This window comes from Dipodomys merriami, unplaced genomic scaffold (genome assembly GCF_024711535.1).
Source record: "Dipodomys merriami isolate MVZ:Mamm:240054 unplaced genomic scaffold, mDipMer1.0.p SCAF_52, whole genome shotgun sequence".
Taxonomy (NCBI): domain Eukaryota; kingdom Metazoa; phylum Chordata; class Mammalia; order Rodentia; family Heteromyidae; genus Dipodomys; species Dipodomys merriami.
The window spans coordinates 8629189-8646805 of NW_027206091.1; the positions used below are offsets into that span (position 1 = coordinate 8629189).

At 49.4% G+C, this 17617-nt stretch overlaps 1 protein-coding gene across 1 annotated transcript; it reads left to right on the forward strand.

Moving 5' to 3' along the window:
• The first annotated feature begins 7672 nt into the window (after positions 1 to 7672).
• Positions 7673 to 17019, forward strand: LOC138811190 (cytochrome P450 2A5-like). Its single transcript, XM_069998865.1, has 9 exons — positions 7673 to 7871; positions 8406 to 8568; positions 9125 to 9274; positions 10583 to 10743; positions 11770 to 11946; positions 12921 to 13062; positions 14196 to 14383; positions 15690 to 15831; positions 16579 to 17019. The coding sequence occupies exons 1-9, from the start codon at positions 7692 to 7694 to the stop codon at positions 16758 to 16760; spliced, it is 1485 nt and encodes a 494-aa protein (XP_069854966.1). The 5' UTR covers positions 7673 to 7691; the 3' UTR covers positions 16761 to 17019.
• The last annotated feature ends 598 nt before the right edge of the window (positions 17020 to 17617 follow it).

Here is a 17617-nt window from a genome sequence, read left to right on the forward strand (position 1 = left end):
TCCTCTTCTCAATATCACACTAAGAGTTGGCACTCTCCCTATTTTCCCTCAGGCTTAAGTCAGGAAGAGTCATCTACAAACACACAGCTGGATATTTTATTCAGGAGGAGAAAACATTAAAAAAAATCTATGCCCTGTCCAAGATTTTGTGAGTTAACACAAACTCCAAACCCTTCTTGCCTTAAAATCTGCCTACACCAAACTCTGGTACTTTTTTTTCTCTACATCTTTATGTTGTCTCTTTATTTTCCTCTTCTTTTCTGCCATGGATGTTACCAAAATGTAGTCCCTAATCCATTTCTCCTGTATTTCCATCTTCCTTCTCCCTCCTCCCTCAATAAAGTCAACACCAAACTCAAGACTGTTAAATGTAAACAAGTTTATTGTGCATCGTGCAAACACTCAGATTATCTATGCTAACAACTTGAAATTGAGATAGGAAAATGAAGAGCACAAGGAAAGGGGAGAGTAAAAAAAAAAGTAAAATATAGAGACAAGAGCTCTGGGCTCACAAGAAAACCCCAACGTGAACTGAAAATGACCCCATGAAGGTCCTGGACCTTCAAAAAACCTAGGTGAAAATGTCACTAACAGCCAGGTGCTGGTGGCTCATGCTTGTAGTTCAGCTACTCAGGAGGCTGAGATCTGAGAATCATGGTTCAAATTCATCCCAAGCAGGAAAGTCCATGAAGGTCTTATCTCAAATGAAGCACTGAAAAGCTTGAAATGGAGCTGTGGCTCAAATAGTAGAGTGCCAATCTTCAGCACAAAAGCTCAGGGACTGTGCCCAGGCTCTGAGTTCAAGTCCTAAGACCTCAGGGACAGTGTGTAGGTCCGAATTCAAGCCCCAAACTGGTGCACACACACACACACACACACACACACACACACACACACACACACACACACACGACACTAACAGTATCATCAGGCTTGATCTTTATTTTCACCCTTCTGCATTGTGTGTGTGTGTGTGTGTGTGTGTGTGTGTGTGTGTGTGTGTGTGTGTGTGTGTGTGTGTCCTGGGGCTTGAACTCAGGGCCTGAGCACTGTGCTTTTCCCTTTTGTGCCCACAGCTATCCCCTACTACTTGAGCCACAACTTCACTTCCAGCTTTTTGGTGGTTCATTGGAGATAAGAATCTCAGGGGGTTTCTTGTCCAGCTTGGCTTCATCAAACTGGGACATTCAGAACTCAGCCTCCTGAGTAGCTAGGATTATGGGTGTGAGTTACCAGTGTTGGCCTATTGGCTCTTTTTATTCTTTTATATTTTTTGAAAGCTTACTTTAGTATTTACTAAGAGTACAAGAAAGTGGGCAATTGATATGAAAAGTCCATGGCTGGGCTGGGAATGTGGCTTAGTGGTAGAGTGCTTGCCTAGCATGCATGAAGCCCTGGGTTCGATTCCTCAGTACCACATGAACAGAAAAAGCTGGAAGTAGGCCTGTGGCTCAAGTGGTTGAGTGCTAGCCTTGAGCAAAAGAAGCTCAGGGACAGTGCCCAGGCCCAGAGTTTGAGCCCTAGGACTGGCAAAAAGAATAAAGAAAAAGAAAAAAAGAAAGGTCCATGGCTGCATATGTCTTTGCATGAGGAAATCTTCCAGGCTGGGTAGTAACTGTGGTGTCAAGTCTGTGTTGGGCCAAGGTTAGATGCTGGGCTCTGAGGCTGGCCTGAGGTCTCTGGGGTTGATACTGGGCCCCATCAGAGTGGGAAGGGCAGAAACTTTGCTCCGCCCATATGCACAAACTCTGCCCATCTGCTTGCTTCTGGGCCTAGGAGACAGGCTTTAGAAGAACACAGGTCTGGTGGAGCTATTGATTGGCGGCTGGGGATGAGTAGGACGTGGATGTTGGCTCATGACTTCCCTGAATAATTGCCTGTCTGTCTAGAGCAGACTCCAAAAGGAGGGAGCATCAAGGCTTATTTGGATCATCTGCTGGCTGCTGAGGTGGGGTTGGGCCCTATTCTCCTTCTGCAAGCGAAGCATTTGTGTGTAATTTCTGGGCAGGAACCATTCTGGTATCTACACATATTAGTTATCCAAACAACCAGACAGAGGAAAACAAAAGACACTTTCTTCTCTTCCTTGGTTTTCTCCTTCATGACATTTTGCTAACCTTACTCCCTGCTCCAAACTCTCAGAAAGAAAGCACCCCACCCAAACGCTCAGAAACACAAATATTTTCAATATTCTAGTCACAACCTCTTAATCCCCAGCCTCACCTTCCCTTTCCCTCGCCTGGTTGGCCTGGCACTACCTGATGGCTTGGATCTTTGGTTAAGATTGCAGAGAACATAAACAGTAGGTGGAAGATCAAATCTCTTTCCTCTTAAGAGACACGTGCGTGCATGCGTGCACTGAATGTGGGGCTTGAACTAGGGGCTTGGCACTGTCCCTGAATTTTTGTGTTCAAGACTGATGCTCTACCACTAGAACCACAGCTACACTTCTGACTTGATAGATAAGGATCTCAACAAAATTTCTTGCCTGGCTGGCTTTGAACTGTGATACTCAGATCTCAGCTTCCCGAGGAGCTTGGATTATAGGCATGAGCCACTGATGCCCAACCTTAAGAAACTTTTGAAAATCTATTTTTTTTTTCAGCGCTGAGGACTGAACTCAGGGTCTTTTCACTTGTCAGTCAGTGCTCTTCCACTGAGCTAAATCCCCACTTTCAGGTTTACAAGGATTTCCCCCCTCCCCAAGAACTACAGGCAATAAAGTAACAAAAATAGAAAAGAAAGCCAGGCATGGGTTTTATTTTACTCAGTAGACACTACGTAGAAAATGAACTGTGCAATTTGTGGGGCAGGGACTGGAACGGGGAGCTAGGGGAAACCAAAGGAAGAGTGACACTGTCCCAAACAACAAAGATAATCATTACCTGACTTATGGAAAGGGGACCCCCTGTACAACACCTTCATAATATCAACAAAATTATATTAACAATAAATGAGAAGTCCTCATCTTGCAACTCTTGTAGTATCTGCCTAATTTTCCTTCCCTACTCTCACATGAGTTTAGTAAAGTGGTGGAGGTGTCTGGGGTTTTCCCCTGGTTTAATGTTTTTATTCACAGCTTATTCAGGGCCATCTCTTGGTGTTTCATACAGAAAAACAAGCAAGGCTGGGTGATCAGGAGTGGTAGGTAAGGACATGGAATGTAGCAGGGTACCAGTGCTCATGCCTGTAATACCCTTTCCTCACGAGGCTGAGATCTGAGGATTTCAGTTGAAAGCCAACCTAGGCAACCCAAGAGACTGACTCTGATTTCTAATTAGCCACCAAAATGTTCAAAGCAGAGGTGTAGCTCAAGGGGTAGAGAACCAGCTTTGGGGTACAGCGAAGAGAGGGAAGCTCAGGGAGAGTGCCCAGGCTCTGAGTTGAAGCCCCTAGGACCCGTGAACTCAAAATAAATAAGCCAGGCACTGGTGGCTCCTACTCAGGAGGCTGAGATCTGAGGATCACAGTTCAAAGCCAGAATGGGCAGAAAACTACTCACCCACACTCTCATGTCCTACGAACCACTCGCAAACTGGAAATGGAGCTGTGGCTCAGAATGCTACGAGTGCTAGCCTTGAGCACAAAGAGCTCAGAGACAGTGCCTAGGCCCTGAGTTCAAACCCCAGGACCAAATATGTAGATAGATAGATAGATAGATAGATAGATAGATAGATAGATAGATAGATAGATAGATAGATAAAAAATAAAATAAATAAAATAAAACAAAGAAGTATGGAAATTCTTTAGCAAATGGCATAAAGCTGCCTGGGACTTGGCTCCTGTCAAAGGCTATAACCAGGCTTGGAGCTGCACGGTCTGATTGCACTCAGCCATGCACACAGACTTTGAATGAGAGCTGCTGCTTCTGCTTGGAACTCAATCTCCAGACTCGCCTTTCTCCTTTCACTGGAAATCCCTACCCAGCTTTACCCTGCACCCTGGATCCACAAGCTAGGCTCCATTGTATGTGCAAATTCCGCCCTCCTTCACTCCCTCTCTCTGTTCACCAAGCCTCACCTACAAGTTCCTACAGATGCCCCCAAAACAACATTAATTCATATGAATATCAGTTGTTCAAAGGAGTTTCAACATATGCTTTTTTGTCTGTGTGCCAGTATTGGGGCTTGAACTCGGCCTGGGCGTTGACCCTGAACTTTTTCACGCAAGGCTAACACTGTACCAATAGAGCCACAGCTCCATTTCCAGCTTTTTGGTGGTTCATTGGAGATAAGTGTCACATGGACTTTCCTCCCCTGGGCTGGCTTTAAACCTCAGTCCTCAGACCTCAGCTTCCTGAGTAATGAGGGTGACAGGGGTGAGCCATTGGCACCTGGCTTTTTTTGGTCAGTTAGTTGTGGGGCCTGAACTCTGGGCCTGGGTCCTGTCCCTCAGCTCTTCAGCTCAAGGCTAGCACTTTACCACTTGAGCCACAGTGCCACTTCTGGATTTTTCTGCTTATGTGGTGCTGAGGAATCGAACCCAGGGCCTGATGCATGTGAGGCAAGCACTCTACCACTGAGACACCTTCCCAGCCCTACACCTGGCTTTTATCAGATGCTTTTTATGAAGGATGTATCAACTCATATACACCCATCAAAACAGCCAAAGAGGTAGCTCCTTGGTCTCCTTGGTTCCAAAAGCTCAGAGAGCCAAGTCATCTCTTCCAGGGCACATGAAAATGAAGAAAGAAGATTCTAGCCAGGCATTGGTACTCATGCCTATAATCCTTGCTAGAGGCTGAGATCTGAGCATCAGAGTTTGAAGTCAGTCAGGGCAGGAAAGTCCATGAGACTCTTAACACCAAAAAAAAAAAAAAAAAAACCCAAAACAAAACAGTGGAGCTGTAGTCTCATGATAGAGTGCTAGTTTGGGCCACCAAAGTTAAGGGACAGCACTCAGACACCAAGTTCAAATCCTACAACCAGCATAAAAAATAAAAATAAAAACAGCATTCTAAAATCCGAGCTTCATACTTGCTCTTAACCTCAGGGAAACTGAGGGTCTGGCCAGGGGGTAGAGGGAGATATTTCTTTTTTTCTTTATTAAATATTTTCTTGAGTTCACCCTCACTTGCTCATTTTGTCCTGAGTCACTATGACTGACAAGTGTCTCTCCCACGTGACTCCAAACATCGATCCCTCATTCCAAGTTCCAGAAAACATCAACAAGAGCAAACACACATGACCTCTTTGTCCTTAAGTCCATCTATTTGCCTATACCAAGCCCATTCCAGGAGGGCTCACTGGAGCCCAGCTCAACTCTCAGACCACTTCCTGATGCATCCTTCACAAAGCACTAAATTCTCCCAATGTCTCTTATTCAAGAAGAAGGAGAAAAAACACAGAGGGGAGAAGAGAGGCCCAGGCGAAGGGCTAGCCCAGGTGTACACCCCGATCTAGGGTAGCAATTTCTGCCAAGCCTTTGCTAATCCTTTTTCCCACCTCTTCCCTCTCCAAAATCAACAAACACCTTTTCTATCTCTCAGCTTTGTTCTCTGCACTTTATTCACCCCACATAAGGCTCAGAGTCCAGCACTTAAAATGAGAGGAAGCAAACCGCAAGCACCAGGCCAGGCCCGGGGATGCCAGTCTCATCCAACTCCCACCCATCCAAAGTCCTGAAGTGAGTGGCCAGCTTCTGCTGTGTCAACAATCAATGCCTCTATATTGCTTATCCAGAGCCTCTGCCAGGGTCTGTGACACAACCCACATGACCCAAACTCACAAGTTATATGGCGTCATCTTTATGCCTTCTCCAAGAAACTTTGGTGACCTTCTCCTGTATCTACTCTTTCGCCACACAGGGCCCCAAACTCAAGGCCAGCCTGATATCTCTCCATCTCTGAGTTTAGTTCATGCTAACTAGACAACTATTCCAATCTTAGGACCCACCTTAGGCAGGGAGGCAATGAAGGGTAGAAGGAAGTGAGTTCTAATCCTGCTTTCTCACACAGCACCTGGGTCACTTTAGTGGAGATGATGAGGCAGTGTCTTCATCACCACTAGCAATCAAAAGATAAGGAAGCCAGGAACCAGTGTGCATTGCATGCCTGTCATCCTGACAGCATAAGAGGCTAAGATCTGAGGATCTTGGTTCAAAACCAGCCTGGGAAGAAAAGTTCATGAGACTCTTTATCTCCAGTGAACCAGCAAAAAGCCAGAAGTGGAGGTGTGGCTCAAATGGTAGAAGGCCAGCCTTGAGCATAAATAAATAAATAAAGCTAAAGGACAATGCTGTGGCCCTGAGCTCAAACCCCAGGACTTGCATAAGAGAAAAAGGAAAAGAAAAACAGGCTGAGACCTGGTTGCTCATGCCTGCCATCCGAGCTTCTGAAGAGGCTGAGATCTGAGGATCTTGGTTCAAAGCCAGCCTGGGCAGGAAAGTCCATGAAACTCTTATCTCCAATGAACTACCAGAAAACCAGAAGTTGAACAGTGGCTCAAAGCGATAGAGTGCTAGTCTTCAGCAAAAGAGGGATAGCACCCAGGTCCTGAGTTCAAGCCCCACATTTGACGAGACAGTTTCCTATGTTTGTATTTTAGGCATAATCCCTGGGTTCTGGGCACAAGACACCTACATGTAAACTAGGCGACAATCATAAATAACCACAATAACAGAAGTGATATAATAAATTGAGTGCACTTGCCTACAGGTAGGAAATCCAGTGGGAGTTCTTTGCCAATCGGACCCCTTTGTGGATGGGATTTTCTGCCATACTGGTGGTTATTATTTCTAAACTTGGTCTGTTCCTCTGCCCATGGTGACCTTGGAATTCTGTCTTCAGGGCTGTGTGGTGTTCCACTGAAATGTGACTCTGGTGGCCGCCCACAGGCAGTGGCAGGTCCTGGCTCCAGGGCCCCCAAACGTGACCTTCAACCTGGGGTCTCAAGAGACAGCACAGGGCTTGAGTCACAGTAGGTCCACATCTGGGCTCAGGGGCTCACTCTAGATTCCTGTTGGGCTTTCTTACCCCACACTCACAGTTCTAGATCTTTCTTAGCCAATCTATCCAATCTATCATCCTACCCCTCCCAAATCTCACCTCATTGAAACATTGTCAAATCCATATCCAACTATCTTCTACCAATCATTTGAGTGAGACCCACACCTCTCCTGAGACCCTAAAAAAATCCACCCATGGCAGGGAATGCGTCTTAGTGGTAGAGTGCTTGCCTAGCATGAATCAAGCCCTGGGTTTGATTCCTTAGTACCACATAAACAGAAAAATCCAGAAGTGGCACTGTGGCTCAAGCTAGTGCTAGCCTTGAGCAAAAGAAGCTCAGGGACAGTGCCCAGGTCCTGAGTTCAAGCCCCAGGACTGACCAAAAAAAATCTACCCATACTTTCAGAGTCCTTGGTCAGAGAGATTTTCTATCTAAAGCTCCAGGAACTCTACCCTAGCTTTGAGGGTAATAGATCCACAGTCTTGGGATATTTTCTGGTCAAATGCCACCAGCCTGGCCTGTGCCCGGAGAATCTCGGAGGTCTTCCCCTCCCCAACTCACTGGCTACATCTCAAACTAGTTGCAATGTATGGTCAGGGAGAAGGGGGGAAGGAGGTCTTGTACAAGGAAAAGGAGACAGTTATGCAATCAAGGCCAAAGTCCAGCCTTCCATCCCACAGAGTATAAAGGCAGCCAGAACAGCTGCTCAGCCACCAGCATCTGACTGGCACCCTGGCCGCCACCATGCTGGCCTCAGGCATGCTGCTGGTGGCTGTGCTCACCTGTCTGACTGTCATGGTGTTGATGTCTGTCTGGCGGCAGAGGCAGCTCTCAGGAAAGCTGCCTCCAGGCCCCACACCATTGCCCTTCATTGGAAACTATCTGCAGCTCAACACGGAGCAGATGTACAACTCTCTCATGAAGGTGCGTTGGGGATGGGAGATGGGTGGGATGGGGTGGTGGGAGGGAACTGCCCAGATTTACTGGGCACTTGCCACGGACTGGACAAGCCACAGTCTTAAATGGGGAATTTTTTCTTGGAGGTGGAGGGAATTTAGAATTTAGAAGCCAATTTCTATCTTGGCACTGTGGCTTATGCCTGCCATTTAGCTACTCAGGAGACCTCTGAGGATTGTGGTTCAAAACCAACCTGGGCAAGAAAGTCCATGAGACTCTCATCTCCCAAGAACCACTGGAAAACCGGAAGTGGAGCTGTGGCTCCAAGTGGCAGAGCGCTAGCCTTGAGCAAAAGAGCTCAGGGACAACACCCAGACCCTGAGTTCCAGCCCCAGAATGGGCACCAAAAACAAAAATAAATGTGTGTTTTATTTTCTGAGTAGGAAAAGACCATGTGTGGGAATATTCAGTCTGTTGACTTGGCCAGAGTTTCAGGGGAATCAAAACCAATGCACCTTGGTACCCGGCTCCTTAAATTATTCCCATCTGGCCTTCCCCCAGTTGAGTGATCGCTTCGGTCCAGTGTTCACGGTTTACCTGGGCCCTCGGCGGGTCGTGGTGCTGTGTGGTCAGGAGGCCGTGAAGGAGGCACTGGTGGACCAGGCCGAAGAGTTCAGCGGGCGCGGGGAGATGGCCACCTTCGACTGGTTCTTCCAAGGCTATGGTGAGCGGGGTGCATATCATCGTGTAAAGGGATGTGTGGCCTCCGTTTCCCCAGCCTTTCTCCTCTGGATCTTTCAAGTTTCTGCCTTGCCTCATGTCCTCCCGGCGTCTTCCCACCTCGCCTTCCCGTTCTCTGTGGACAAAAACCATTCACTGTTTTTCACTTCAAGTCACCTCCCCTCTTGCTGCCTCTCCCCTCTCTCCTCCTCCCTCCTTTCCCACTCCCTCCATTGGCTGCCTCTGTGCCTGATGGGGCAGTGTGGGGGCTGCCTCCCCTTCTCTGTGCCTTGGGGACCCTGTCTCCCTTCTCTGTCTCTTTCTGATGATCTGCAGATCGTTGGCGCCGAGTCTGAGGCTTTCTTTCCTCTCTCCTTAGTATTCTCTCTTTTACCTATAGGGTTTCCTTCCTCTCTTGCTCTCTGCAGAATCTGGCATCCTGGCCTCCCAGTGTCTCCAAGGGTACTCTGCAGGTCCATTCCATATTCTGCAGGTCACCCTGGTCTGATCCCACCCTCCTTCCCAGCATGACCATCAGCCTGACCCCTTCTCTTGGCCAGGTATGGTCTTCAGCAATGGGGAGCGGGCCAAGCAGCTGAGGCGCTTCTCCATCACCACGCTGCGGGACTTTGGACTGGGCAAGAGAGGCATCGAGGAGCGCATCCAGGAGGAGGCAGGCTTCCTCATCCAGGCACTGCAGGACACACATGGTAGCTGCTGGACGGGGTGGGTGGGGAGGAGGGGGAGGGGAGGAGGGAGGCCCTGGGGTTCAGCCACCCTCCAAAATCTTTCCCAAATGGTCAGACTGGCATCAGAGCACTCCGTTTGGTTGTTTTCCAGGAAGACAGATATTTCCTGGGTTCCCCAGCATCCCCTGCTTTCCACCCCTGCAGACCCCTACCCTCCACTCCTGCAGACCCCTCACCAGAGCCCTCACCCTCTACCCCTGCAGACCCCTCATCCTCCACCCCTGCAGACCCACACCCCCCACTCCTGCAGACCCCTCACCAGAGCCCTCACCGTTCACCCCTGCAGATTCCCCCCCCTCCACCCCTGCAGACCTCTCACCAGACCCCTCACCCTCTACCCCTGCAGACCCACATCTTCCACCCCTGCAGACCCACACCCTCCACTCCTGCAGACTCAAACCCTCCAGCTCTGCAGCCCCACACCCTTCACCCCTGCAGACCCACATCTTCCACCCCTGCACACCCCCACCATCCACACCTGTAGACTCTTATGCTCCACTCCTGCAGCTCCTCACCCACCAGCCCTTTAGACCTTCATCCTCCACTCTTGCAGACCCTCCCTCTCCACCCCTGCAGACCCCAACCTCCCTTTGCAGACCCCTAACCTCCATCACTGCAGACCCTTACCTTCCACCCCTGCAGACACCCATCCTCCACCCCTGCAGTCCTCACCCTCCACCCTTGCAGACCCCCACCATCTACCCCTGCAGACCCTCATGCTCCACTCTTGTAGACCTTCACATTCCACCCTTGCAGACCACCACCATCCACCCTGCAGACCACCACCATCCACCCTGCAGACCACCACCATCCACCCTGCAGACCCCACCATCCACTCCTGCAGGCCTCTACCCTCCACCCTTGCAGACCCCCACATCTACCCCTGCAGACCCTCATGCTCCACTCTTGTAGACCCTCACACTCCACCCCTGCAGACCACCACCATCCACACTGCAAACCCCATCATCCACCCTGCAGACCCCACCATCCACTCCTACAGGCCTCCACCCTCCATCTTTGTGGACCCCAATTCTTCACCCTTGTAGGCTCTTCCATAGACCATCCATCCTGCAACCCTACAGGCCCCTCTATAGACCCACACCCCCATCTCTGCAGGCCTTCCATAGACCCTCCACTCCAGCAGGTATCTTCATACACTCCCACCCATCACCCTGCCAGCAAACCCCCTCCACCCCTGCAAACTCCCCCATTCTTTATCCCTTCCCTCTTGCAGGTACCTGCATAAACCCCTCACTCTCCACCCTGCAGGTACCTTCATAGATCCCACCTTCTACCTGAGCAGAACGGTCTCCAATGTCATCAGCTCCATTGTCTTTGGGGACCGCTTCGACTATGAGGACAAGGAGTTCCTGTCTCTCCTGCGAATGATGACGGGCAGCTTCCAGTTCACAGCCACCTCCACTGGGCAGGTAACCCACGCCACGCCCTGCCCCGACTCTATGAGCAAAACCCAGGTCAGAAAAATAACTTGAGAATAGCCAGGGCTCACTCCTGTCATCCTAGCTGCTCAGGAGGTTGAGATCTGAGGATGGCAGTTTAAAGCCATCCCTGGCAGCAAGGTCTCTGAGGCTCTTATCCCCAATTAACCACCAGAAAATCAGAAGTAGAACTATGGCTCAAAATGGGTAGAGTGCTAGCCTTGAGCAAAAGAGCTCGGGGACTGTGCCAGGCCCTGAGTTCAAGCCCTACAGTTGACAAAACAAACTTGAAGGCCTGTGACCCAAGCCTGGATTTCCAGCTATTCAGGAGGCTGAGATCTAAGGATCTCATCCTGGGCAGGAACAGCTGTGAGATTCTTATGTCTAATTAACCAGCAAAAAGCTATAAAGTGGAGCTGTGGCTCAAGAGGTAGAGCACCCGGGCAGTGGCCACACAGTCACGAGCCCAGGACTGGGCAGTGTGCATCTGTCAGAGACCATTCAGTTGGTTTGGTGCCACCTCACAGCCCAGGAGTCGAGTGGGTGGTGGTGCCCACGCTTTTACCAGCAGGCTCTGTTTTCAGGCCATGGTGGAAATGTCCAGGAGTCCTCAGAGATCTGCATATTAGACACTTGCTCTAGGTCCTGACATAACTGTTCAGATGTACAAAAGCGGAGGCTGGTTTTGAAGAGGCCTTGGAGGCAGGAGGATGGCAGATGGGGACCCCATGGCTGGGGGAGGGCAGTGACACTTGGGTAGGGATGTGATTTTGCCTTTGGTTCCACTGGAGATTGAACCTAGGCTAGTGCATATTAGGCAAGTATTCTATAATTTGAACTATGTCCCCTAGTCCTTATTTTATTTATTCACTCATCTTTGTGAGGCAGAGTTGCCTCAAATGAGGCCTTTCTGGACTCTATTTCCAGAGAGGCTGGGATTCCCAGTATGCGCTGCACCACCTGGTGAATGTCTGTCTTTTCTCTGCTTTCTCTCTCCACCCCTCTCCCCCACCACAGCTCTTTGAGATGTTTTATTCCATCATGAAGCATCTGCCGGGACCACAGCAACAGGCTCGTAAGGAGCTGAAGGGGCTGGAGGACTTCATAACCAAGAAGGTGGAACAGAACCAGCGCACCCTGGACCCCAACTCCCCACGAGACTTCATTGACTCCTTTCTCATCCGCATGCAGGAGGTGTGTGCCGGAGGTGGGAATGGAGGGAGGGAGGGAAGTTCAATGCCAGGCAGAGGGGACTCAGATTGGGCTGGGGTGGAGAGCAGAGGGCTATGCGAATTATATAAATTATCCTCAAGGTTGATTGTAATGAACATGGGTGTTCATCTACAGAGCCCTCATCCACAGAGAAGATAATCCCAACCAAGTCTACTGCATTATCTATGCTAAGCATTTTTGGGGGGTTGGTTGTGGGGCTCAGAGTCGTGTGTGTGTGTGTGTGTGTGTGTGTGTGTTTGTGTATGAGTCAGTCCTGGGGCTTGAACTTAGGGCCTGGGTACTGCTTCTGAGCTCTTTTGCTCAAGGCTAGCACTCTACACGTGGGCCACAGTGCCGCTTTCAGTTGTTGTTTTTGGTTTGTTTGCTTGCTTGGTTGCTAGTTAGTTGGAGGTAAGAGTTGCATAGACTTTCCTGCCTACTCTGGTGTTAACAGCAAATCCTCAGATCTCAACCTCCTGAGTAGCTGGGATTATAGGCATGAGCCATCGGTGCCTGGCCCATGGTAGATGTTGAATGAAGTTATATTAGGATCACAATGAGGAATCGCAGCACAGAGAGTGTTGATGACCTGCCTGAGCTCCCATAGCATGGAAGCTGTGCCATCTAGCTTACTCTTGGTCTGTCTCTGAGGCTAGTGCTTTAGGCCTGGCTCAGTTGGTAGAGCACCAGCCAATAAGCGAAAACATCAGGTACCAATGTTGAGTCCCAGTCTCAGCTCTTATAAAGAAAAAAAAAACCTCAGAGGTTCACCAGGCAAAGGTGAGAGGTATATTTTGGGCAGAGTCAGAATCCTGGGCAAAATTCTGCAAACTGGACAGAGCCTGGCAGATTCATTTTCCACCTGGAAATCACAGAGATAGACTCTAAGGGAACCTTCCAGAAGATCCCGCTAAAGCATGGGAAGAGGGGTGAACTTGAGGCCTTTCAACCTGCAGGAGAAGAAGAACCCCAATACAGAATTCTTCATGAAGAATCTGGTGCTCACCACACTGAACCTCTTCTTTGCGGGCACAGAGACCGTCAGCACCACCTTGCGTTATGGCTTCCTGCTGCTCATGAAATATCCAAATGTGGAAGGTAAGGCTGGGTAGGGGTAGGGACAGAGAAGTGGGGGGTGGGGGCCCAGGCCCTAAAAGCTCCCCTAGGTCAGCTGCAATATTCTGATTTCTCCCAAGAACCCAGACCCTCACATGGGTTTGGCTATAATCAAGACAGGAGAGCCAGCCTGTAGATTTAGCTATTAAAGTCTTAGCTATGAAAACACTGCACATGGGTGGCTCAGACCTGTCATCCTAGCTACTCTGGAGGCAGAGATGGGAAGATCATCGTTCAAAGACCATCTGGGCAGGAAACTCCTTGAGACTCTTATCTCCAGTGAACTATCACAAAACCAGAAGTGGAGTTGTGGCTCAAGATGGTAGAACACTAAGCCTTGAGTAAAAATAGCTCATGGACAGTGTCCAGGCCCCAAATTCAAGCTCCCCACCCCCACCAACAGAAAAATGATGCTAACTGAATGGATTGATAAATTGCTGATCTAAACCCCAAAGGACTCCTTCTCCAAGCCACACCCCTAAGCCTGCTCCTTTAATACTGACAGAATAGTGAGCTAATGGCCAACACCCACTGTGAATGAATGGTGAGCTGTTTGCCTGTCATCCATTGTTTCAAGTCCTTCATCCAGTTTTCTTTCCTTTTCTTTTCTCTTCTCTTCTCTTCTCTCCTTCCCTCCTCCCTCCCTTCTTTCTTTCCCTTCCTTCCTTCCTTCCTTCCTTCCTTCCTTCCTTCCTTCCTTCCTTCCTTCCTATCTTCCTTCCTTCCTTCCTACTTTCCTTCCTTCCTTCCTTCCTTTTCTTTCTTCCTTTCTTTCCATTTTTGTGGGTTATTGGGCTTAAGCTCAGGACCTGGGCATTGTCCCTGAGTCTTTTCCCTCAAGGCTAGTGCTCTACCACTTTGAGCCACAGCACCACTTCTGGTTTTCTGGTGGCTTATTGGAGATAAGAGTCTCATGAACTTTCCTGCCTGGCTGGCTTTGAACCCTGATCCTAAGATCACAGCTTCCTGAGTAACTAGGATAGCAGGTGTGAACCACCAGTGCCTGGATCTTTTCTCTTCTTTTCTTCTTTGTTTTTTTTTTTTTTTTGACTCTCATCCGTGCCTTGAAGCTTTCAGATATCTAAACATATTTCCCTTTCTCTCCCCAATCCCAGCCAAACTCCATGAAGAGATTGATCGGGTCATTGGCAAAAACCGGCAGCCCAAGTTTGAGGATCGACTGAAGATGCCCTACACAGAGGCTGTGATTCATGAGATCCAGAGATTTGCAGATATGATCCCCATGGGGCTGGCCCGCAGGGTCACCAAGGACACCAAGTTCCGGGAGTTCTTCCTGCCCAAGGTGCCACTTGCCTGCCCCTGGGATCCTGGCACCCCAAATCCCTAACAGGCAGGACTCCCTGGCTTCCCATCTTAATCAAAGACTCCCTCATCCACCTTGTCCCTCTTTCCTACTGAGAGACTTCTGTATCCTAGCTCCCTGCAACCTACCTCGCCCCCAACTTCCCCGGCTCAAGAGATCCAAGCCTGGCCTTCTTAAATCAAGAGATGACGCCAGGTGCTGGTGGCTCACATCTGTAATCCTAACTGCTAAGGAGGCTGAGATCTGAGGATCACAGTTCTAAGGTGGTCTGGCACAAAAATCCCCATGAGACACTTATCTCCAATAAACTCCCCCAAACCTGGAAGTAGCATTGTGGCTCACGTGGTAGAGCATTGGCTTTGAGCACAAAGAGGTCCAGGGACAGCACCCAGGCCCTGAGTTCAAAATCCACAATTAGAGAGAGAGAAAGAGAGAGGGGGGATGGGAGAGAGAGGGAAATCCAGGCTCTTGTGACTCAGGCCTTGTCATCCTAACTATTCAGGAGGCTGAGATCTAAGGATCAAGGTTGGAAGCCAGCCCAGACAGGAAAGTCCAGGAGACTCTTATTTGGAATTAACCACCAAAAATACTGAAAGTGGAGCTGTGGGCTCAAAGCAAAAAACAGGGCAGGGACATTGCCCAGGCCCTGATTTCAAGCCCTAGGACTGGCACACACAGATACACACACACACACACACACAAGCCCTAGGACTGGCACACACAGATATACACACACACACACACACACACACACACACACACACACACACACACCCACCCACCCACACACACACACACACACACACACACACACACACACACACACACACACACACACACACACACACACACACACACACACACACACGGAGAGCGGGACGGTTAAATCTTCTTTACCCAGACCTCTTGCTTAAGAACAGGAATCTCCAGTTTGCAATGCATCCTTCTCAAGGGCCCCATATCTCATGGCCCTGGCACATCTAACTGCCAAGTCTCCTGCCCCTCCCCCCCCTGCAACCACCTGCCTGGAGAGATGGGAGCTGCAGATCTCCCAATCTCTGGCATCAGAGACTCAAACCTGTGTCCATCAACCAGCTGGTGTCATTGAACGGGAGCTTCTACACACCCTCAGGGACCTTAACTTCATGTCCCCTGAAGCTCTTCCTTCCACCCTCCACTCCCACAGTTCCACTTCCTGGCCCCTCCTACCATTGTCCAAGGGGAGTTTCAGCACATTCATTTTCCCATCTGCATATCTCACTCTCCCTGCTCCTCTTCTTTTCAGGGTACAGAAGTGTTCCCCATGCTGGGCTCTGTGCTGAGAGACCCCAAGTTCTTCTCCAACCCCCAGGATTTCAACCCTCACCACTTCCTGGATGACAAAGGACAGTTTAAGAAGAGTGATGCTTTTGTTCCCTTTTCCATCGGTGAGTGACCAGCGTTGGCCACTAGGCCACAACTCTCAGCAAAGGGGACAGCTGCATAGGCCAGCCCCCTCTGAGCTACAGCCTCATTAATGCCTTTCCTCAGCTTGGAAGTTCCTCTTGGATCTACTCTGCGATCAATTACATGCAATCCCCCATCATCCTCAAATATCCTGTATGGGGGTCCAGGAAAGCAAAAAGGGTTATCAGATCTCATTCATTCAGAGATGAGGAAAATCAAGAACAAACAGTTAGCCAGGTTGTCCATGGCTCACACTAGCTGTCCATTCTAGCTACTTAAGGGGCTGAAAGCTGAGGATTGTGGTTCAAAGCCAGCCCAGGCAAGAAAGTCCTTGAGACTCTTAGCTCCAAAGAACTACCAGAAAACTGAAAGTGGTGCTATAGCTTAAAATGGTAGAGCACTAGCCTCCAGAGGAACAGCTTAGGACAGCACCCAGGCCCTGAGTTCAAGCTCCATGACTGACCAAAATTATATTGTAAGTGGAACTGTGGCTCAAGTGCTATAACCAACCTCGATGGGAAAAGCTAAAGGACAATGCCCAGCCCCCTCAATGACTAGGGAAACTGAGGCTCAGAAAGGATGAGAGCCTTCATGGAAAGTCTCCCGGGCAAGAATTTTACACCCCTCCCTACGCCTATTAGAGAACTCAGCTGGGGATTTGGGGTTTGGGGGTGACATCTCAGAGAGAGGGTTGACTTCACCCCTGCCCTCTCTCCTCTCCTCTGCAGGAAAGCGGTACTGTTTAGGAGATGGCCTGGCTAAAATGGAGCTCTTTCTGTTCCTCACCACCATCATGCAGAACTTCCGCTTCAAGCCCACGCAGGCTCCCCAAGACATCGACGTGTCCCCCAAATGTGTGGGCTTTGCCACCATCCCACCCACCTATACTTTAAGCTTCCAGCCTCGCTGAGCCCCAGGGGATGTGCAAGGGGGGGTTGGAAGAGATGAGGATGGGGGGTAGGGGGACCCAGGGAAAGGCAGAGACTTAGGCCACTCAGAGTGGGGAGGGCCAAAATGAGGGGGGAAGGGAGGGGACCAGATGGGAAGAGGAAACAGGCCAGATTGCTGACCTTGCTGAAGAAGATGGCCACTTCCAAGTTGAGATGCCAGAAAGGGAATTTTTAGGTCACAAAGAGTAATAAAAAATAAACCAGATCTTATTTATTGAAGGAAGGTTGTTTGTCAAATTAATATCTGGGGTCTGATGATGTCTGCACACACCACCTGTGCAACGGAAGCAGGGCTTGTGCATCTTTTGCAGATGAGCAGCATGCTCATGTTTAGGAAGTTGAAGTGGTTGCTGAGTGCTGCTATTCATGCCTGTCATCCTAGCTACTCAAGAGGCTGAGATGTGAGGATCAGAGTTAGAAGCCAGCCCAGGGAGGAAAAGTCCATGAGACACTTATCTCCAATGAACCATCAGAACACCGGAAGTGGTGTTGTGGCTCAAAGTGGTAGAGTTCTCACTTTGAGAAAGAAGAAGAAAGTTGAAGTGGTTGCTGAATGCTGCCACTCATAAGAAGGCTAAGATCTGAGATCCCAGTTCAACACCAGCCAGGGCAGGAAAATTCCATGAGAAGCTTATCTCCAATGAGTCAGCCAATAACTGGTAGTGGAGGCATGGCTCAAGTGGTAGAGTGTTAGACTTGAGAGAGAAAGCTGAAAGACAAACAAGCACCCAGGCTTTAAGCTTAAACCCCATGAGAGAGAATTGGGGGCTAGGGGGGGGAGAAAGCCAAGAAAAATTACGAAAGCTTAGGAAAAAAA